Raw genomic sequence first — 24196 nt, forward strand, 5'->3', positions numbered from 1 at the left:
CATCTCTAACAGCTGTATTCATCTTTGTGCTATTGTATTGTCATTTGTGAATTGTTACCTAATGGAGGATTTCTCTGAGGAAATCAATTTCTTAGGAAATTTCCTAGGATCAGTTGCCCCTAGGAGAGGAACAGCAAGTGTTTGATTTCCCTAGAAATACCAATCTGAACTGCTGCACATACAGAGCAGAGATTTTATTTTTTTTCAATAGAACTTCTTTCTTCTCCTGTGTAATACTCACTGGCTTGAGAAACCAAAATACTTGATTATTTTCCAGCTATGTTGTACCCTAGTAGATATTTGAATGTTACAAGCTGTCCATTTCTGTTAGTTCATGTGACTCATTAAATCTGTTTACTGCCATCACTAAATGGCTAACACAAAGCAACAGATTAATCATAAATTAATCATAAATTTGACCTACTGTAAATCTCCCGCAAATTGCATTTTTTTTTCTACAAGCAGACACAAACACATCACTTCATGAAGCAGAAATACAGAAAAATGAGAAATTACCAGAAAATGTGGACCTTGGTTTGGCATCAAGCCTGTTTGCACAGAAGCAGAATAAAGCTTGGAAAATTTGCATGACACAGACAGGCAGTGTTTGGAAGTAGATCTACAACAGCTTAAATATATGTTTAAGCTTTAGCTTTCACTTGTGTCTCACCTCATAATTCAGTGAGCCTTTGTCATCCACGGCGTTGGGTCAAGCACAGTGAATAGGAAACACAGAGTTAACAGGTGGTATTTAGTTCTTGGCTGACTTGAAAGGTTGCCCAGAAAATGACTCATGCTAAAAGGGTAGGAGTAGCAGAACTGTCTTGTAAAATACCCACAGACCGAGCCTCAGCAGTCTGGAATTATAAAAACCCAAAGATCTTTCTCAAGTAGCTATTTCACCAACCCTGGCTGTCCTGCTACACAAACTGCGAGGGGAGTGTTTTACATACTCACATGGGTTTGAATTTCTGAAACATGAAATGGTACTCATGATTCTTTCTGCTGTTTTCAGTCTCATCTCCTCATCTAAAACAAAAAAGAAAGTGGATTAATTTCTGTTTCTGTGAAGTGAGTAGGAGTGTGTTATATCTTGATAAAGACCTACAGACTGTAGTTTTCCCACTCTGGCATCCTCAGTTAAGCCATGTGCAGTTTCTAACATGGGAACCTCATTAAGCCGCCAGTATAGCAGTAGATGAGCTCAGGAGTCAAATAGATACATGTTTACTAGGATTTGGCTGTTTTCCCAAATGTCCTCTCTTTTCTGCTGGCTCTGGGATAGCTGTTTTTATGTACCCCACTCTGGAAAGCTCGGAGAAGAATTCCAAATGAACTTGTGCTTCTTCCTCTCTGTCTTCATCAGGCAGTTCCCACAACTGACTGTATTAATAAATTTCAGTCTACAGAGTGTATTAAATAAATAAGGAAATAACACTTGGTAAAAGTAAAAAGCGTTGACTTGCAGCCGGTTTTATATTTAATGGTAGCAAACATCTCTGAAGTTTGAGGGCATTGACACAAGATCAAATGAAACCAAGTTCGTCATTCCCAGAGTGACATCTCTTGTCACAGCCCTACTTCATTCTGCTTGTCTTCCATCTCCAGCTTCAAAACACCATTGTCTTTTCTGCTCTAGCTTTGGAGAAGGTACTGGTGCTGCTGCTCCCGGTGTGTGCCCTTAACTAAACTTTTACTAACTTTACTAAACTACAGAGAGGCAAGACATTTCTTTCAACCTTATCTCTGCTGAGTGCCTCATAAGTTCTTTTTTTTGCCATTTCATTTCTTTCTCCAATAAACACATTCTCTTACTTTGTTCCACCTCATTCTTTTCCCCTGAACCTTCACTCTATGAACAACTGTGAGTTCAGAGAGTTTTCACTCCTGCTTTTTCTTTTTATTAGCTTCCTATGAAAATTATTTCATCACACACATTCTTCCCTTTGATTCCTCCTCTCACCCTCAATGTCATCTTCTTGTGTCCTCCTCAGAAGTAAATGATACTGTACAGGCACCCCCTAAAATCTCAAACCTTCTTGTTGGATACTACAGTGCTACAGTCTCTCACAAAAATTCTTAATCCTTTACTTCAGCCCTATGTCTAATCCAGGCAACTGATGCTCTTACTTAGGGTTATCAGGGATGTGCCTCTCTTTTTGCATAGGTGAGACTAGGAATGGAAGGTGGGAGAAGAACAGTTTCCCTTAATCTTGAAAAAAAGCCTCTCAAAATTGTTGGCAAGCTGAAAGCTTTACAATAGTTGTAGTACAGTCATATTTTTATTATTATTATAATTTTGGCTGAGTGAGACATGATTTTTTTTCCTTGTATGATTAAAATTGCAGCTTTAAAGAAAACAAGTACGTTACAAACAAAAGCAATCTCTAGTTAAAAAATGTGAAGTGCTATTTAGATAATAGTAAATGGAATGCTCTGGGACTCTGAGGTTCTTTTGCTTTGTGTTTTGTGAGCTTTGCACAGCCACGTGCAGTCACAGGAGAGTGCGGGAGGGATCTCAGGAGGCCACCACCTCTGGAACAGCACAGGGGCACTGGCACGCATGTGTCGTTTTTGGCAGCTTTTTCCAACACAATCTGCAGTCTCCCAGGATGAAGACTGCAAATTCCCCTGATAATTTATTGCAGTGCTTCGTTACCTTGACTGTGGCGAAGCCTTTCTTATTGTGTAACCTGGATCTCGCTTGCTGCAGTTTAAACAACACCATTGTGCCTCTTATCCCTGGGAGAGGTGGAGAACAGTTGTTTCCTTCCCCTTATGAAAACCTTTTTTTATGAGGTTGTGACATCTTGCCTTCCTCTCTGTCAACTAATCAGTTGCAGTTCTTTTGAGAAACTTTCCAACCCATCCAAATCAACATGGTTTTGCAATGAATGTGGTTGCACACAACAGGGAAAAAAAACTGTATTTTTTTTTTCTAGCTTTGACTTTGATTGTGAAAGCCATGTCCTGAGCCTGAGCTTGAAACACCTCTTACTGTCTCCCTGTATGGGTCATTACTTCTGAAATCATCCATGATGGCTCTATCCTCTCCTTCAATTTAAAATTTGCATCATTCAGAACTGCAAAGGGAGTTTGTTGCAGTTGATCTTTTTACATCTTTGTCTTACCATGTGACAGTGAAATACTGCAGTTGCTCTCTCATCTTACTTTGTGCTGACCCTTCTTTTGCGTGAATTTGGAACATGAAACAATTGGCAATTTGTTGAATGCCATAAGCATGTACACAGTGCTATACCTAATAAACTTTCAAATCCAGATCTGCAAAGCCTGCTACCTTGCTTCCTGCACAAATGTTTACATGTTCAAAACAGATATTATAAGAGCTCATTGTATAATGCAGTACAAAAATTTTAAAAGGCAAATCTTTATCTGATTTTCAGTACCATTCCATTATTCTGTGTATTTATGTCAAATAATCAAGTTCCTTCTGTAGTGTATATTAAATCTGAAATTAATGGAGTCATAATACACTGTGCTAAATTAGTATTGAGAAGTGCAAAGTGACAGGATCTGTCATGTATTTAAATTACTTGGCATTGTTAGGATTTATTTTAGAATATTGTTTTTGAACCCAACTTTAGGAACACTGAATTTCAGATTTTAAGGTCTTTAAGGCATGAAAGTGTTCCAAGCTTTTGATGATGAGGAAACATCATGAAATTCTCTAATATGAATCCCAGTTTGACTGAGGCTTTCAAAGCTGGAGATTGAAAACAAAAGGGGATTTTCTGGTCTATGGTAAAATGTCTTGGTGGAAACTATGTATTTTTTATTCAAAGCAGATTTTGGAAATCTGTTTTGTTTTCTGAGAGATTAATAAATATCTCCGGTTTTGTAAATGGACAGATTATTTTGGCACAAACGTGTTTGCCAATAAGCATATTTGTTTATGAATTTGATTATATAATTAAAGAAAACCAATCGCTGACAAGAATTTCATCGTTATTTCATGTAGCTGAAAGGCAAGACATAGACTTTCAGTATCCTCCATGAATTAACAAACTCAAGAAAATCTGTTCGTTAGAATTTTAAATGTAAAATTACACATGCCTAAGAACTGTATCTTTATGCTTTCACCAATTCAGAATGCTTGTCTGATGATGTGCTGAATATGCCCCTCCTAAGATAGAAGGAAGGAAGGAAATGTTAAGCAGGACAGAGACCAAAATCTGGTTCATTTGTTGTTATCCATTAGGTCAGGTCGTCTTTGAAAGGCCAGCTGTGAACTTTAGTAGCCTTAGTAAAGTAGTGGCTCAAACTTTAAATATCACAATGCTTCATTTGATTAATCACGTTGACATGCAGGATCAAATGAGGTTTGATACCCCAGCCAACTGATATAATTAGACTAGATCAAACTTCCAAGAACGTTTGCTCTTTCCCATAGTTGTATGAAGTGATACAAAGCACAGGAATGCAATAATTTGCCGTGTGGTGACACAGTACGTCTGCTGACCCATTCAGCTGAATAAGTAGCTGTTAAATATCTAGTGTTACTTTGGTACATTAAGTGACTCTGGCGCTCTCAGAGATTGCATTTCCTCGTAGAGGCTGGTATGGGCCATGCTCCAGGCAGAGCCTTGGGATCATACAGATATTTAGGTGTTTCAAGTCCAACAACAGACCCAGCACTGCCAAGCCCACCACTAAGGCAAGTCCCCAAATGCCACATCCACACGTCTTTTAAGTGCTTTCAGATACCACTTCCCTGGGCAGCATGTTCCAATGCCTGACCACCCTTTGGGTGAAGAAATGTTTCATAGTATTCCAAGTAACAGAATATGCTCTCAAGAGAGAGTACAGTCAGTCAGGTACACGCACTAAAGATCTCTACAGTCATTATCAGTTTGCATCAGGCAAAGCTAAACAAGAAACTTTCAGTTCCTCCACCTGATTAATGTCTAGGAAAAGTGTTGCCCAGCAGCTGTGGAGCTCAGGTAGTTGCTTAGTGGTCACTTCAGACTCAGAACAGGATTAGCAACAATTCCTTCAGGGAATTGTGTAGGAGCTCTCTCTGATGGGCAGCTTCTAAAGAGCAGGGAAGTCAGAGAGAATATTTTAAAAAGCATTGTACTGGTTTTTCTGTTTAAATGAAAAGTATATATTTTTTTTTCTAATTCATTTTATTTCTTTATGCCTCTATCCCGAAAAATGCTAGACCCTCAATGGCTTCACATTTAAATTATGTGTAATCAGGTTTGTATGTAGAACCATTAAGAAAAACTAACATGATTTTTACCTTTACCAGCAAGCAGCTTTTGTTTACTGACAGCCTTTAAGATTTAAAGAATATGGGGTTTGCTAATGCATTTTGTATATTTTCCCTAAGTCTCTAATTATGTAGATCTTCTATTCCAAACACACTGAAATGTGCACATCTATTTGAGTTGCTGCAGGAATCATTTTAGCCTTGTGTGCATAGGACCTAGTTTTGCAGTCCTTGCAGAGGTCACAAACTGCACGAGTTGAAATACTCTCACTTAACTGAATTCAGTATCATCTGGTACTAAGTGGTAAATTGTGCTGTGGTGCATTTGAACTAAGATATCCTGGTTTTCTTTGCAGGCATCTTTTCCACAAGTCCTGTGTTGACCCCTGGCTGCTAGACCATCGTACCTGCCCCATGTGTAAAATGAATATTCTAAAAGCTCTAGGGATTCCGGTAAGCACTTCGCACAGCAGCCCATTGGGGCAGAAGGGAAACACCAGCCACCTGGGTATATCCCTAGCCTTTGCCTGTCTGTTCCCATCTTACTCTTTTTGCCATGTTATTGAATAATTAATTGATTTATAAAGGGAAGTACAATTGGAAATGTCTGACTCTACCTCTCTCCTGCACCCCACTTGTATTAGCAAGGAAGACTGTGTGTATGAGGGTTGGTTGGGTGTTGTGATGTGCATGTCTTGTTGCCTGCTTGGTGGAGCAGAAGATTGTTCACTGGTGTTATGGTGGTTTTATAAAATCTTTCACATAGCTTTCAGAACTGGATTTATTTTTTTAATCATGCGCTCGGTTCAAATATGAAAGCAGGAAGTCTGGAAATAAAATTTTCTCTGCTATACTTGTCAAGGACAACTGATTGCTTGTTCTGGGGAAGGAAGACCTTTTCTGTCAGGTTTCTCCTAAAGTCTATCTGGAGCAAGATCTGCATTCCTAACTCCAGTTAAGGGCCATTTCTCCCGGTTACTAAGCATGTGGTGGAGCACATGACATACAAGAAATTGTTAAGCTCTTCATTATTTGGAACATTCAAATGTGGTTAGAAACTGCCAAAGTAATTGATCTTTCTAAGTCACATCTTTGCATTCAGATAGTGTTTGTCCAGTCTGCCATACAGTTTCCCAACTGGAACTATCGCAAAGCTCAGAGGCTTCACCAGGAAGGAGTGAGTCACTCTCCCCCACTATGCAAGGCTTGTGAAGTTCAATAATGAAACACCTCCAGCTGATGCATTAACAGGTGCTGTAAATACCCCGCCCCGAGCTTCAGTCAGTGATGCACCAGTTCACATTTGAAAGAGCTATATAAAGTAAAACAGCTCACGTGAACATACTGGGGAGCTGGTATAGCCAGTCCCAGAGAACTCCGTTTCATGGAGACTAGGAAGCAGGTTGCAGGCAGATATGTTAATAAACCTAATATAATCCAAACGAAAAACATGCAAAGGGGAAAAAGAAGCAGGGCATTGTAGCTAGGGTAACACATCGAAATGCAACTGTTAAAATCAGCATTTGAGATGAAAAACCAGAATGAAGGCTATCTCTGTCATTCAGCATCTCTGCACCTCGACTTAAATACGGAAATATTTCCCCAGGTTCCATGTCTTAGCTCACAGGCCTGCCACGAGCAGTTACACAGGGTTCTGACACCTCTTCTCCCTGCCTGTATTGTTCCATGGCTTCCTTGTGCATCTGACAGCACCATACCATTTTTGCTCTCACACTGGCCCATTCAGATTTTTGTCCAAGCACTTCATTAACTTGCTCTTTATCCAGCTTCATAATCAGGAGATACAGACAAACCAGACCAATGCTTTCTGGAGAGCTGCAGTAAGATATTAAAGGCGTCCCAGAAAGTTTAGTGCTGTTAGAATTTACATCCAGAACACAGTTCTCACTGGCTTCACTGGCTGCTGCTGAAGGCTAAGCATGTCCACAGGCTGTTTGAGGCTGGGCACAGCTAGTGGAACAAAAAACATGCCCAGAGGCCATGTGTAGAAGTTTTGGTTTACATGGCTGGATTTCACTGCATATGAACAGCTCTGTAGTGGCAGGTGTAGAAGTACCTAATTGCCAGGAACAATTGAAGCACCATTCACTTTCCACAGCCATTGTTTCCCTTCTTGTAGCTCCCTGTCTTCTCTGTACTGCACAGCAGAATGGGCATCCATCCTGCTCTCCTCACTGAGAGCTTTCTGCATGGAGCTTCTGTGGAAATAATTGTACTGGGCATGTAATTAAAGATGCTGCTGTAACCTACATGAACAACTGGTTCAAGTTAAGATTTCCGAATCAGCTTTAGTGTTGGTCTGTCTTAACACTAAAAATAAAGCACTTGGATGTTAATGTTCCGCTAGCAAAGTTTTTTTAGGGGATTTTATTGTATGAATTTCTGTAAAAATTTCCTTCAGGTTGTTCTAAGACAAGCTGAAAACAGCCCTCTCTTGGAGGAAGCATACTGGCATACATGGATCATTGGATAGGTTCATGAAGGGAGAGCCTTATCCCTCAAAGTGACTTACAGTAAGAGCTGCTGTCCGTGGGAAATTGGAGTAGATGGTAGCCTTTGTGTCAGGTCTCCTCTGGCTGACAGCAAAGGAAGTGGAGGTCTAAGAGCATCTGGTAGCTTGACAGTTAAAAATTCCTATACTGGTATCAGTTGCTCCTCTTCCTCTCTTTTTTCTACCTTCTCTTTCTAAAATACACCTCAGCTCATGCTTATCGCTTTCCTACCTTATGCTCTCTCCTGCTTCTCCTCTGCATAACCCCTCCTGCCCAACCTGTGTCCTTTTGATCTCCTGCTCAGCTCACAGGACCTGTTTTCCATCTGCATAGAAATCATGTTGTCCTCACCCTTCTCACTGCCCAACACCAGCTGAGGGCAGCCTAGGGTGGACATCATTTCCTAAGGTGTGCTTTCTGGTGCTCCCATGAGCCAAAAAAGCCACCAGCACACATGAACTGGTGTTTTGAGAGACTTATCACTTAGCCAATTGTCCATAGGCTGCTGTGGGAAAAGATGTTGCCCTAAAAGAACCTGTAAAGTTCTAGGGCTTCTCAGTGAGAGGTGGCAAACATTTCTGTAGAGTGGATGAAGCAAAATGTCATTCCTTAGCCACATTCTTGGGTCTTGCTGAGCCCTCTTAGCTGAAATTTCCACACACAAAAGAAGGAAAAAGCCTTAGGCAGGCATCAGCCTCTGATGGAAATGAGGAAATCTTACCATGACAGGCTATGGGGTTTTTTTCCTGCCACATGCATGTTTGTCCTATGATTGTTATTAAAGACCTGGCTTGCGTGTCTGTGGATATATTGTGCTTCATTTAGCTGGAAGACTTGGGATTTTCCAGGAAAGGATTGGTTAAACCCCGAATATCTAAATGTTTCAATTCAATTCACAAGTAAACTCTGCATTTACTTTGTAATAGAGACTTCAAATATTATCTACCCTAAGCTCAGATTTCCCAGGCAGCCATGAGGCACCAAAACTCCTGCACTCATTTTCACAGTAGCTGGGCACCCCAACACCTCCACTTTTCTCCGCGGCACTCCATAGGATTATTAACTTACTACCTACCAGCAAATGGTTGGCCTGACCTTTTCCACTGTCTCTTTGCTGGCAAATCCAGCTCAGACTACACCTGCAATATTTGAAATGGATTACCAGTTGGAAGTGTCTTTCACTTTCAAAGAACTACATTGCTATTGGGACAATCATATCACATAAAATATTTTCCCTCTGCTTCTCTCCCTTTTCTGCAAACATCTGCTGGATATGCAGTCACATGCATTTTTGGCAGCGGATTGTATGACTTGAAGCTATTCACTAAGAGCCTTAGCCAAGCCCTCAGAAGTCAGTACAAAGCCTTCCCTTGACTTTAGTGGAATTGTGCTCTGAAAGCACTTACATGCAGGGCACGAGTGAAACCAATATAATTAAATGTAGCAAATGTATCTGGGTCACTCTGGCAGCCAAAGAAATAATGGTTTGGGGTTTTTTTCTGATCAATAATATTTTTTAAAAAATTTTATTACATAATAATAATTATGTAAGATATTATTATATCTATTATATCAATATAATTGTTATTATTATTATGTTTCATATAATTAGTTTTATAGCATGCTGCTTAGTTTGGGGCATTTTTTCCAACTAAAAAATTATTCAGGAGTAAAGGGATTAATAATATCAAGCAATACTATTTTTGCATCTTTAATGTTTGGTTTGGCTTTCAATTATAATCCCCCTCTTTAAAAGGTTTAAAAGTTTGTGATAAAACCCCATTCTAGGAATAACTGGAATCAGAACAAAGGATAGACAACTGATCCCCTGAAAAATTGAAATAGTTTTTACTATAGGAGAAAAATAGACCTTTTGTTTTTAATATATGCTGCCATCAAATGTAAATTAAATTAAAATGAAATTATGAAAAAATTGTTTTATAATAGCTAAGAGTGAGGGAAAGAGTGATAGATCTAAGGGATAATTCTGGATCCCTGTCCTACAGGTAAGTGATTGGTACTTCACTTGGAAAAGTACAAATTCAATGAGTTTCCTCATGCTATAGTTGAATGTTCCTTTTTTATCCCAATTCTGAGGCATTCTTGCTGCTTGTGGATTAGACTGGAGCCAGACAACAACAATTCTAGTTTTCATTCCAAACTTCAGTTTGTGGATACAAGACTACTCAAATTGCCTGTCTTTTTCATTAGGAACATTTGTGAAAAAAATATTTAAGAGGTGACAACAATCAGACAGGAAATGTGTGAAAAAAGAGAAAACGTGCTAAGTTCCTGAGTCTGGAAAAAAAAAAAAGGAGTAAACATATGGTAACCTTCTGTGCTTGAATTCAAGGGGATTTCTCTTGTGTTTAAAGTTAAATCTCTCTTTAAGCCTTTGCTGTATCATATTTTGCTTGGTGCCTCCTGTTGGAGATAGGCAGGTAGTGAGATTTTCTGAAGTGTCTTGGCATGTGAGACAACTAAGCGTAGAATAAAAATCAGATCCACCAGAGTACACCTCCTCTGACAATGGCCATCTGGATGTTGGGTTTCCAGTCTAGCAGCTTGAGCCCTGTCTCTGGTTAGTGCTGAGCAGAGGGAAGGCAGAGGGAGCAATTCATACCTAGGGGTAGGGGATGAATCACACAGCAAAAATGTCTCAAACCACTGAAGTTAGAGGAAACCTAAGTGACTGATCCAGACTAGCTGTCTGCTTCCTGGAGAATAAAGATAAATGGAAACAAATCAATATTTCCTAACTTAACAAGGTGTCCACATATTGCAGCTCAGTCTTGCTATGTCTCTCTGTCACTGGTCTTGCTTCACATAGCAAGAAAGGCTGTGAATCGAATAATGCTCTTCAGTTTCCCGTAATAGTGTGTTTGTTTCTTTCCTCATAATTGTATTTTGTAGCAAATACAGTATTAGCAAAGGAAATGATCTTTTGATGTTTAGAAACTTGTCTTATAAACAGCTTTAGCTTCTAGTTTTGTACCACACGCATAGATGCACCCACAGGCAGGTCCCTTGAATTCTTATTCCTGTAAGCTCAGATATTGGCTCTGTAAAATGTATATTTCAGGAAAGGATAATCATTCCCCTTCAGCTCCTGCCTGTTTACATTTGTGATCTGATTGAGCAATATCCCTATGTTGAGCAGATCATACCAATAAGTGAGTTATTTTTTTTAATGTGCACATTCCCAAACTCTCTTAGAAGTATAAATAAGAATGTTTAGCAATTGTAGGGGATACAGTTTAATACGCAATGTTTCCATGGCATACTTTGGGTCTATCTTCCAACAGACTGTATTAAGTTTTAAGTACATGAAGGCAAACTCTGTGTGTTTATTCATTATATGTTGCCATTTTCAATACTGAAATCTGAAGAAGAAGAAAGAAGTAAATGTAATGTTTTTAGCAGATAGGAGCTCCATTTTTTTCCTTTTTTTTCCCATTAGCCAAATGCAGATTGCATGGATGATATACCTCCAGACTTGGAAGCATCCATAGGAGGACCACCAACCAACCAGATCACGGGAGCCAGCGACATAACCGTGAATGAGAGCTCAGTGGCCCTGGATCCCCCAGCCCAGACTGTGGGAGTGCTACAAGTCATCCAAGACGTAGACTCCTTTCCCCAGGCTGGCGAGGGTAACTTCACAACAAGCAGTAAGTTCCAATTTCTGGCAGGATTTGCACTGAAATAAATGTCTAGAAATCCCAACTACAAATCCATCTCTAGTGCATGGCCTTTGAGGGCTTTTCTCTGGAGCAATGGCCTTATTTTAAGGCCAGCAGGAATCTACAGGGTAAGTAAGTTTCATTATCATGCGTTCTGCTGTACTGGACTGATGGTCGGAGTTCCTGTACTTGAAAGCTTGAGTGCAGTGAAACAACACTGATGATTTGTACAAAAACAAAAGGAGAATTTTACAAGTTTTCAGTGTCTTTAGTTTTCACTTGTGTAAGGGGTGTAAGAGGTACCATTTGAATAAGTAATTCTCAAAATGTCTGCATGTCTCTCTGTTCCTAAAAATTATGTTCTCTGTTGAAAATCTGCTTCTGAGAGTTTAAAAGGAATGTTGTCAGCTGTTTTGAGTGAGGACTGTGCTAGTCTAAAATTCTCACTTGTAGGTAAAATAGCAGATCAGTAGAAAATACCTATGGGTTTGATACTAGTTGGTGTATTGACAAGACTATTTTAGAAAATCATCAGATATACTTGAAGGTAGGTAGAAGAATGTGCCAAAATACAGGTTTGTGTGTAGAGATTGTGTAGACTCTGGAAAAAAATATACATTTTCAATGATTTCTAGGTACTGCTATGGGACTGGGAATGAAAAAGAAGACAAGTAATAATATGATGTGTAAAAGGTAGGAGAGACATGATGGAGCTAGGCTGAAATGATTTTACATTACTCTTCTTACTCTGTGGAGAGACTTGATATCCCATTTTCTCTCATATTGCAGCCAGTGTCATGGCAGTGAACATAACTTCTAGAAACACTGGACTTGTGACCTTAGATACAGGTGACCCAGAAATGGATTTTTACATTCTGTTTTGTGGATTAAGTTCTGGTTTCAGGTTTGGTCCTTTTATGGTCTAAGTTCTGGATCCAGCAAGGGGTGAGCAGCAAGGTTATAATCCCAGCCATCTTCCATGGCCAGCCCGTCAGCTGGGGGCATTCAGCTTTCTCAAGTCTCCTTGAGTGCTGGCAAGAGCTGTTCAGAACAAGATGGCATTTTGTTCCTTCCAGTAATTGTTTTTAAATGCATTTGAGGCTGATTTAAAAAACAAAGGAAAGATGGTACCACAATGTAATAAAGACTGGGCTAAGTGCTGGTCTCTGCTCTGCCCTTTAGCACTCCAGAAGCAAGTAATTCCTCTCACAGATAATGATCCTTGCCCCACAGTTCTCTGGAAGATCCACACTGTTAAGGCTGGGAAGGAGGGATGTGGGGTGGCCCTTAGGCACACAGCTGCATGACACATGCTGGGAAAAGCCTGCAGCCTGGTCCAAAGCCCAACATGAGGGGCAGTCTGTGCCCTTCATCACAGGATCTTGTCAGGCTGAGAAGCAGCTCTTCTGCTTTCTCACCAGGGGTAACAATGGTGTTGAGGCTGCCAGGGAGCACAAGAGCTCAGTAACTCTCCAGGCACTCTCTTCCCTCCAGATTTGTTTCAAGAGTCTGCAGAAGGAACGAACACATTTGTAATTCATTTTCCAAGTTGCCACCTAAGTTAAGTAACTGGGTGAAAAGCTTGCTCAGAGCCAGCAGGATACTGCAAGGCCTACAAAGATGCTTTATTTTGCCTTGGTGCCCTTTGTTTTCCACCTTATCCTCCATTTTTCCCCTTACCCTTGATAATATTGGACAGTAGACCTGAAGACTGGACAATCCTGAGGGCTGACAGCAGAGCCCATGGACAAGGAATTTGCACCAAGACCAGGCACACAGACAGCAAACTACGGAGCATCAGGAGATCTTCATCACCTGAAGAGACTGGCCATGCCTAGGGAAGGACTGTGAGATGGGTTTTGCCCTGGTTATGTGAGAGAGAGCAGGAGAAGAGAGCAGAGAGAGAAAACTGGCAGATGGCCTGAGCTCTGTGAAGGTTGTGAACCTCATACTGTCAGAGGGGTGGGCGGGGTAGCAGGCGTTTCCAGTTGTTTTGAGAGGAAAGAAGTCCTGAGGGAGGCTCGAAGCACCTTGGGACCTTCCAAATGCAGATGTATGCCTGCCTGTGCTGTGGTTGTCATATGGTCACTCAGGGAAATCTGGTTTAACGTTTAGTTAGCTGCTGTCATTCATTCATCATTGATATATAGACATGACTCTTCATCTGGATTTCTCATCTAGAGGGCAATGCAATACTTGAATGTTTGTCAGTGATGGATGTGCGAGTTTCCCTGCTGTCATCACCACATCCAGGGTGGTCCATTTTGTAGTAGTTTGTACTACTATGTAGTGGTCTATTTGTAGTAGAAAAGCCGCTTAGTCTCTTTTTGTAGCAGAGCTGCAGCAAAGAAGAGTCCTTTGGTTGGGAGTTAGGGGCTGAGTTCCAGCCGTTACGGGAATTTGAGTCTCTAGTTGCCTCATGTGAATTTGGAGGATTCAGGCAGTCTGAAAGGTAGAACTTGGCATTGTGGGCAACCTGAACTCTTAAGTCAGTGAAAGGGGAACATCCAGGACCTTATATGTAGTTGTGCTATGAATCCACATGCTAACTAAATCAGAGGGCAGCTGTAGGCTAAATTACTGGGTCATAGCTGTCAGAGTAGATGGAACTTTATAGGCATTGTGTCTGTTTATCGTATTTCTCATATCCAGAATGCTCAGTTACACAACTGCAGAGCTTGCTGAGTGTGCCCTTTCTGTCTGCCTGGGAATTTGTAAGTGACGATGCTGATTGCTCCTAGAAACCTTTGCTGAAGTTGCTAGGTTCTGGCCTCTTTATATAGTATTAGTGACAGGAGCCTACTCCAAGGCTGAATCTGCACTACAACTTTTTTCTCCCCTGTTATTGAATCTGTTCAGACTCTGAGACTCCAGTGCAGACTTGACGTGGCCTCTTGCACCCAGCACAAGTCCTTGCATCCTTCCTTGTTCCTCACAAAGTTCAGTGGTCCAGGAGGTAAAGGACTTGCCACCTTCTTTCCACCCGCTTCTGCAACACTTTTCTCTTCATTGTTGTTACATTCTTTTTTGTCTGTTGATTAATCATTCTGGTATTGTCTTGGTTTGGGCTTAATTTCTGTTCCTGTGGTTTTAGTGATTATTCAGAGCCAGAAGACCTCCCACAGTGTGTCTGGAGGGAGGGTATTCCCAGAATACTGTTCACATTGGGTAAAATTCTCTCTCCGTGGTGGCAAAGCTCCTGCTTACTTCAGTGGGGTCAGATATTAATTTCTGGAACTCAGCCAGTGCATTTCTTCTTATTTCTGTCTGTATGCTCAGCAGACATCTCGCCTTCTCTCCCTCTCTTTTGCTCCCCATGCTCCTGATATCTGTAGGACCCTCAGAAATCTAGTGTACTATGAACATCTGGATGGCAGTAAGCCCTAGGGTTCCTTGCTAAATGAAGCATCTCCTGTTTAGTAGCACTGAGCACTTAAAAATGGACCATCAGTTTCTCTCAGCTGCCTTTTACCAAGAGCCAAGCCTTCATCAGGTCACTTGGGCTTATCCACAGCCCAAAGTCTGTTTGATGTTTAGTCTTAGTGACTGTTTTCTCTCTGTGGTGGGATATTGTGTAGGATCCTGGGATAGCATCTTGTACTATATTTCTGTAACTGGTTGCTGAAAAGGTATTGATGGAAAAAGTGAAAAACTGGAGTTTTGGAAAAAATAAAAGAAAGGGTGAGTGGAGGGGGAAAAATAGTGTGAAACAGATAGGAGTTCATGTCAGCTGAGTTTACTGTTCTGACTTTTTCAGCTCTCCAGAGCATATGAAAGAAGACCACCTAAGGATCTTTTTCCACATAATGCATAATAACAATCTGTGGTGCCTAATTTTTAGAAATGAGTTATGCAAAATGTTAACATTTTTGTAAATCTCAGTGCAGGTGGAATTTCCTGCTCTACATATGATATGAGTGTGAGCTGGACTTGGCTAAGATCTGAACTTGAGGGAGCTCTGAGCTACACCAGCTTCAGAGGGTAGATTTAGGATTTGAGGAGGCCATTGCAATATTCTTTGGGTCAGGCTCAGCTGGGATTGAATGATATGGGTAAAAAAGGTAGTTTTCTGGGAAAGTGGCAGCTAGATATTCTAAACATATGGTGACACTTTTATTCTTTTGTAGCACCCATGGTCATTTATGTCCCACAAGCACTTACTAATTTCTGCAGTAAATAATGTGCTGTCTTTGCCCTCCCTTCATAAATACTTCCAGTTTTTCAATTTAGACAAGCTTTTATATTCCATTCAGTGGGATGTCTCATCCCACTGCATAGGGCCTCAGAAATCCCACTAGTACTATCTCTGTAGTTGGAGGAAGATCCATAAGTAATTCTACTGCACACATGGGCAGGACTTTCAGTGTGAAAAACTATAAACCTTCCCCCAAGGTGTCATATCACCTGCAAAGTCCACAGAGTTCGGCACACTGTAAACAGTGTGGGCAGTCTAGACAATAGCAGTTCCTTTTCTGCCTCTCATTTTGTTCTTTCCATAAAACCCTGCCAACATACAGCTCATCATGACTGTTAGGACCCTTTCAAATCTCTCTGATAGCTCTTCATTAAATCTATTAATATAACTTTTCAGGTAATTATTTTGAGCTGTCTATTTCTAAAATGTCTTTGTGAAGAACTGTTAGCCTTTGGAAGTGGATGAAAGTGCATGATAAGAATCTGATCCACTGTTGTCTTGTAACCATTTGACTGTTCCTCCTTGCTATTAATAGTGGGGGTTTTTAGGCAGAATATAAATGGGGAGGAGAAGGTGGAAAAACTCCCTAGATACTAATTAGTACAGAAAGTTATTAACACTTGCATTAACAAGTCCTAATACTGTCCCAGAGAGAGAATACGGATGGCACCTAGTTAAAGACTGAGCAGATTGGCTCCCATGTGCCTGGCGTGTGACATAAGTCCTGGTGGCCCTATTAAAATCTTGTGTGGATGTTGCACTAAGTAATAATCATGGACTGAAGCTTCCAATGAGCTGAGTTCCTGGATTGTTTGGGACAAATACTGACACCAACATAGCATTGGTGGTTTGAAAGAGTCACCAAGTGAAACATAGCTGGCACTAAAAATGTGCTCTGGATTATTGCATACACCTACCAGACTCCTGCCAGACTCTGAATGGACAGGGAAGTTTTTCTGTTATAAATCTGTTCCTCCTTTCCATACATTGAGAAGTGAAATACAATGTGTTTCTACACAGCAAATTGCAAAAAGTGATGTACAAAACTTCTGTGAATCAAGGAGGAAATTTAAATCTCATTTGTTTGTTTGTTTTCTGTTTCACATCTTCTGTGTCCATTGACACTGTGTACAGAGCAAGAATGAGGACATCAGATCAGTAATGTCCATTGTCCCCACTGAGCTGTGGTATGGCTCAGTCAAAGGGCATGGTAAGCACCCACAGCAGTCTGGACTAACCTAGGGTCCCAAAAAGGCAGCAGATGCCATGAAGGTTGCTTAATATTTGAGTCTAGGAAGAGATATAGAAGAAAGTGTTCACCTTCATTAGTGGAAGCTCCATTTATAAGTCCGCCTGTACATCTGAGGTCTGCGACAGTCTTTAGCTTGCCTCTGTCTGTCCCAAATTACATTCCTGCCTCCATGTTGCTTTTATGTTGTGTAGCTGCCTTGGAAGCCCAGTCCAGAAGCCAACCAATTTCTTCCTGGTGGTTTTGTTTCATTTGGATCAGTTCCCTGATCCAGAAGTTGTTGTGCCAGTACAATAGGAGGAAAGAAATGTGGAGCACAAGAGAAGAGAGGGACACAAAAGCCAGCTTTCACAACACTATTTCCAGAAGCAAGCACACTATCTCCATCACAACTGGACCCTACACAGCTGTCTGTTTTGCTCAGAAATCAGAATAAACAACTAGGCAAAGGAAGGATGAAGCTTCAAATCTCATTTGAATGCTCATATCTGAGTATATACACATTTTATTAATATTCAGTGAATGCAAGAGACATAAGGGATTTATTGTCTATGACAATGAAACTAAGGAAGGAAAAGTGCTCCCGTAAAAACTGTATGTCTTTGGTTTGCTTGGGAAGGTTTTGGTAGCAGGGTGGCTACATGGGTGGCTTTTGTGAGGAGATGCCAGAGGCTTCCCATTTGTCCATTGGAGCCAATGCCAGCCAGCTCCAAGACACTGGAGCAGCCTGTACTTTCAGGACTGCACTCCATGGAAGCAACCCATGCTGGAGCAGTTAGTGAAAAACTGTGCCTGTGGAAAGGACGTACATTAGAGAAGTTTGGAGGCCTGTGTCCCATGGGAGTGGTCCCATGTCCCAGGGGAAGAGTATGAGGAGTCCTCCCCCTGACAAGGAAGGAGCGACAGAGGAAATGTGGTGAACTGACCCCAACCCCCATCCCCCTATGATGCTAGGGGGAAAAAAGGAGAGAATTTGGGAGTGAAGTTAAGCCCAGGAAGAAGGGAGGGGTGGAGAGAAGGTGGTTTTAAGATTTATTTCTCCCTACCCTACTCTGTTTTGATTGGTAATAAATTAAATTAATTATTTCTCCCCCAAGTCGAGTCCCTTTTGCGCCTGATGGTAATTGGTGAGTGATCTCTCCCTGTCCTTAGCTCGATCCACTTGCCTTTTGTTGTATTTTCTCTGCCCTGCCCAGGAGAGGAGGAGAGGGATAGAGCGACTTTGGTGGGCTCCTGGTGTGCAATCAGGGTCCAGCCACCACACTGTGTTGGCACAACAGTGTGTCCTTAGATGTGTCATTCCCAACTTCTCTGAACGTGTATTGCATGTGTGCAGGGGAAAAGGGGACCTGAGGACTGGCACCAGTGATAACATAGCTTGTATCTTTCTCTGTATTCCTCTGTCTTTAGCAGATAGCTGGATAAAACACTGAACAAAAAAGCTTTTAAAGCAAAATTGACAGCATAGAGTAAAATACAAATCTGAACTGCAGAGAGACCAGATGACTTCATACTAGCTGATCCCTTTGAGTTACACTTGACAACGAAAGCCTTGCCTTGCAAGAGATGTTCAGTATCTTGCGTACAACTGACTTGATTATTTAGGACTCGTGTTCACATCTGTATTGTCTGTGGAGATTTTATTCTCATCAGTTTTTACACAAAGGCCTCCACTGAAATGATCAGGAAGTTGCTGTTTAAGATACAGTGTGCTACTCTGATTCTGAATCTTTTTCTTATCAATTCAGGAACAAAACCAAATGGGAGGTACAAGGATCCAGCTTGGATCAGCACCTGAAAATAAGAAGTATGGCAGAGCAGTGGTTCTGTAGTAAGGCAGGCAGTGGAAGGGGAGGATTCCAGGGTCAGTGCCTCTGGTTGCTGCTGTCATTTCAGATAGACAAGGCAAAAGTAGTGCTCACCTGTACTGTGCAGACCCCAGAGACCCCTACCAGGGTTAGGCTCTGCTGAATCAGTCAGTACATACACAGAGATGGACCCACTCCAGAAACCTCACAGGTAAGAGCAGATCACAGCAAGCAAACAGATCTCATAAATTTAGTGGGAAAGGAAAGACAATGAAAAGGCAGCTGTTCCTGTTAGAGAGTGAAAACAAGAGGCTGAGGCACTTAGAAAGTAGTGGCATTTCTGCAGCAGTCACTCTTGATTCTGCTTGCATGTATTTTGGTTTGGCTGCATTGCTTCATAATGAGTGTGTGTTTGCTATAGTGCTCCATAATGAAGGTAACTCAGATGAAAGAAGTCAGGCAAGAGCTCTGCTGATAAAATGTTTCCAGTCATTGGTACATAATGTTTTCTCCTTATTTATCCAGGCTGTGAGACTGTGAACATGCAAGAGAATCATTTGCACAAAGAAGCTGACTGGTTTCTCACAAGAATTTAAAGGATTATGTGCATGCTTACACTTGTAGTTTTTGTGTTGCAACCAGCAGTTCTGATTTCTCAAAAAACATGAGAGAGTTGCATTTAGAAGAGATTAAGTAGAAGGGAGGGTGGAGTGTGCACATAACTGTGACAGTTTTTTCTGTGGTAGAAAAACAGTCTTGCGGGAGATGTTTGGACTGGAAGAAGCATACAGAACTGCTCTGCTCTAAGTTTTCTCCAGACTCCTGTAGGGGCAATAGCTCAAACTTTCATATACAGTCTCTAAAACTCTATGATTTCAGACAAAAAAAAATCAGTGGTATTTGCTCATAAAATACTAGTGAAGTCCTACTCATTTTTTCTATCACTTTCCTCCAACCCCTGCAGAAATAAGGGTGCTTCGGGGATCCTCCAGGGTTGCCACAGTAACCAGGTCACTTCACCTAGAAGCGAGACTTCTCACTAAATTCTTAGTACCTGAACCTTCTGTTGTTCTGGATGTGGGCAATTTGAATTAAAGATAGTGCCTGAAACTGATGCTTTGAGACTGATAGGCCAAATGGAGAAACTGGCTTATGAGTGTTTATAGAAAATGGGAATGATTGGAAGAGAAGGAGTTAACAGGTCAAGCCCAATATCCAAGAGGAAATATCCAACTTTTGGCACACATGTTAGAGGATTTTCTCCTGCTTGAGAGCCTGGGAACAGGAGAGATGCATAAGCCCTCACATTTAGGGATGCTGAAAATAGGACCCACATGGAAATATTCTTGCCCAGTTAGATGCCATCTCTGCCACTCTAGTGGCAAGGCTGATATCCTGGGGAATATACTCAGGCTGTACTCAGCACAGTGCACACTAGCATCAGAATTAATTTTAGTAATTTTATTAATGAATATCCACCCAAATTGACCTTTTATTGTGGCTGTCTTTTGCAAGTGCCAATACATTTGACTGTTCTTTTCATTGTAACTCATGTTAATATATCTGAGGCACTCAGGGAGTAGGCAAGAACGTATGGTCTGTTGTGTGGCAATAATTAATCCATTTATTAATATACACAATGTGCAAAACAACTTACCTGGACATCTCTGTGAATTTTTGCTCTATTTTCCACTCTCTAGGTAGCATAGTGCTATAAGACAATGAAAAAACATACTCCTATAGAAAAAGTGCATAGAAAATATATAGAATAAGGGTGCCACTGGCAAAGTCGGAATATCAAAACCACTTAGCTGAAATAGCTTTATTAAATTTATTAAATTGTAGCATCTCAGTATGGGGGGAAAAATCACACAAAGAGGGTTTAAAATCTGTCAGTTCCTCACACAGGTAATTAAATAACACAACGTTTTCAGCTTCTAAGGTTTCTTTGGGAGACAGCCACCAAATGTGGTGTGTCACGTATGCATGAGAAACCTGACTTCAGATTTTGCCCCCGAGTGCACAGGATATTGAATTCAACTGAGGTGTTGCTAAACTTCATTACTTCCCTGTAACTGCATTTTGAAAAGGTAGTGGCACCAGCAAATTGTCTTTCTGCGCATGAATAGCTGTCAGTCTGTAAGACCAAAATAGTCTTAAAGAAGGAAATTTTAGAAAAGTGACCCTCTGCCAACCTGCTCTGGGAGATGGAACATGCTTTCAGCTGTGGAGAAACTTGCAGCCTAAAAGTGCACTTCCAAGGAAACAGTTTTGGAGAAAAGCTTTGGCAGAAAAGTTGTGGTTTTAATTGTTCACCCTCAAAAGTGCATTGTTAAACTACTATAATGGCTGCATATTCCACAGGGCAGAAACAATTACATTTGTTTGCAGTAATTTATTCCTTCTGTCTCTTTTTTTTTCCTAAATTAATCCTTCAGTTTTTGTTTGATTGTGACTGAAAGATGCAAGACTGCTTCCCTTGTAAAAACTGAAAATTCACTATAAATTTTTACTCAGCTTCTAAAAGCGCTTTTTCGAGAGTAGATATAAAATACACCAATATTTTAATATTTTGTTTTCTAAAGGCTCCTGGGGTCTAACTTGTTCTGGAACTGCTTGGGAACCTTCTGGAAACTACCACTTTTCGATGAGAGGAGTGGAAAGTGAAGAAACTTGAATAAAAAGGAATGACAAATGGGGTTAAAACTGAACTTAATGTCACAGAGTTTTGACTCTAACTTTACCGTAGTGTATCTAAGGGAAACAATAATGAACAGTGCAGAGACATTTACATTTTTTTAAGTTACATGATTGGTTTCCAGGTTTTTGGAGTGGTTTTGTTACTTTTATTTTTCTAGGGAGGTATCGGTATATAGGGTAATGACTATTTCTTCTGCCTCTCCAAGGAGTGTGAATGCTCAGAACACAAAAGAAGGTGGAACTGGAGTATTTATTAACTTAAAAAATTGAAACAGAGACAAAAGGTTTTCATGCAGAGAAGCAGTGTTTTAAAATTACTCTGTTTCAACTTGAGTTTCACATGTAGAGTGGTAGTGAGATCTTGATGCTAGTGGTGGTGGCCAAGTGACCTAATGAACATATTTTCTAGTAAAATTCCAGCTGCAGTTTGTTGAAACTTAAATTGACCTTTCCCATCCACTGCTCTAAGAAACTCTGAAAATGGATGTCCTGGGTTTGGCCTTTCTCACGTTCCCATGAGTGTTTCAGCAAGCATCCCTGGTAAAAGCTGGGGTTTGGAGGGGATTTTCTGATGCCAGAAGTTGTTCAGTTGAAAGTACATTGTGACTGGAGGCTTACTTGAAAGAAAATGCTTAACGGCCCTGGATTTATATAGCCTAAAACCAGTTTCTGTTGATGTCCCTGCAGGATTTCCTACCAGCCAGACCCAGGCCTCCAAGGGCTCTTGGCAAGTGAGAAGTTATCCTCAGGTGCCCTTTAGGCAGCTTTAGTGGCCTCTACGTGAGATTGAGTTCCCTCTTCAGTGTTAGTTTTGCTGCTTGTTGTCCTGGGCCCCTCTCTGGGTTTTGGCACACCCAGCATTTTGCAATCCAGTAAATGAAACTCACGTTTTTTTGTCATGTTACTTGTGTGAACCATGAGCAAGGAAGCAAAAGAAGGTAGGTAAATGAAGAGGGAGTGTGTGTGCACTTTTGCTTTAGGCTGGAGAGACAAAAATCTTGGTTTCAGATCTTAGGTCAAGAAAAACTGCTGTTCTTTTTAATACGGGCTCATTTTGGACAGAAAGGGAGGCAGGCAGGAAGGAGACACAGGATCAGAAGAAGACTCACATTAAATTAGTTTAAACTCTTTAAATTGAAATTTTCAGTTTGGTTTCAGTTGTTGTAAAGGCTGATTGTCTTTTTTTTCTTCTTTACATAAAGCTATTTTCATAAATTTTTTTCAGAGAAAATTTGAATGTAGCAGGCCTGGCCTGGCACATCAGTTTTATTTTTAATGGGAAAAAAAATGCTGAGCTATTGCAGGATTGTCAAAAGAGTGTTCCAGTTAAAAGGTGATTGGCATCAACTGATTTAAGTTTTTGAAAATGAACATACAAGATAAACAGTTGACCTCTTCCTTTATGAGAGCTTTTTTTGATTGTTGTTCTGTACTCATGTGTTCTCTGTGAGTGTGCATTAATGTACACAGACAAGCTTGTTAGAATTTCATCTGGTGCACTAGCCCTGCCACAAGACACAAGTAATGTTTTGGACATCTCCGTTCCAAACAAACAGTGGTTCTGTACACCTCCTAGTCATATTTTAGTCCTCATTTCATGTGCTAGTGATGGGTTTTAAATGTGCTTATTTTTCTTGCCTGTGGAATGCTTTTGATTAGGTAAAAAATATTGCTTAATCCTCTAAGTAAACTGTGGAAGCAATCTAAAGAAGATGCAAAGGACATCAGAAAGGTTTACTTTTCCAAAAGGAAAGGTTTTGCTATAATCTCTGAGTTTGGGGGGGGTTTATTTTTTCTAAACTAATGAAAAGAGACATGTTTCGCATAAAAACAACTACGCCTGGACCAATTAAATCAGGGGGTTTTGCTTAAGTTTTCAGGAAGTCCTTGCAGCGATGTTTCTGATGGAAACTATGGGCTGTTTTGGACTGCAGAAATCTAGTACTCCTAGTACTCCATCCCAGTTATATGAGATTTATAGATTATATCAGCTGACAATGTCATCCCCTACCTGCCAATCCATAAATGCCAGCAGCAGTCTGAGTAATTTGCACCCCCTGCAAAAGGCTGACCCACAGACCTAGTGGCACACAAAGACCTTCTCAGTACACAGACTATCCAAATAGTGAGAAGTTACAAACTTCTAGGTATAAAAGTTAACATTTTGCTGTTGGGGGTCTTAGTTGGATTTGCTTCTCTATGGGGTATGCCCAGCCACTGCCCTGGAGGGGTGTCTGCTGAGATAAGGAGATTGAGCAATCTCCCAGCAGGACTCCCTGGAAAGGCAACTACTTTTGGGTCATGGCGAGGAAAGGTAGACCCCCAATCCTTTGGGAGACACTATGCAGATCATTCTGTAACCCATTGGTCTGTCCCAGATCCTCTGTAATCCATTGGTCCCCTACTGATCCCCTGTATCCCTATAAAGGCAAGCTCCCTCTAGCCCCTTGGGAGAGAGAGCTCGTCCCTGGCCCTCCCCTTCGCCGGAGGGAACCCACAATAAAGCTACCTTCGTGCAGAACCAGCCACACGAGCCTTCTTGTCTCTCTCTGGTCTGGTTTGGCCTGGAGGCTGCCCTGCAGAGCTGAGCTGGAATCACGAGCTGATAATCACTAAAGAGCTGACAGTCTCTGCAAGGGCCCCTCTGCCAGCAGCTGAGAGGAAGACACCGGACCTCGGGAAGGCGATTCCTTTTGGGACCATCTCCCTGGACCGGTCATCTCTTCCTGGGTCGCAGCCTCGGACCCCATTACCAGCTGTAATACTTCTCAATCAGAGAGCTGGTCACAGCTGTAGGTATATTACTGATAGTGAA

The 24196-nt window shown here is 41.1% G+C and overlaps 1 protein-coding gene across 1 annotated transcript in view; it reads left to right on the plus strand.

The window, feature by feature from the left end:
* The window catches only part of RNF150 (ring finger protein 150), a 115631-nt gene that overhangs the window by 79689 nt on the left and 11746 nt on the right, over positions 1 to 24196 (plus strand). The window contains exons 5-6 of the mRNA XM_032108686.1: positions 5590 to 5686; positions 11207 to 11417. Of these exons, the coding sequence (XP_031964577.1) occupies positions 5590 to 5686; positions 11207 to 11417 (308 nt within the window). The remainder of the gene's footprint in view (positions 1 to 5589; positions 5687 to 11206; positions 11418 to 24196) is intronic.

Source organism: Corvus moneduloides, chromosome 5 (assembly GCF_009650955.1).
Source record: "Corvus moneduloides isolate bCorMon1 chromosome 5, bCorMon1.pri, whole genome shotgun sequence".
Classification (NCBI taxonomy): Eukaryota; Metazoa; Chordata; class Aves; order Passeriformes; family Corvidae; genus Corvus; species Corvus moneduloides.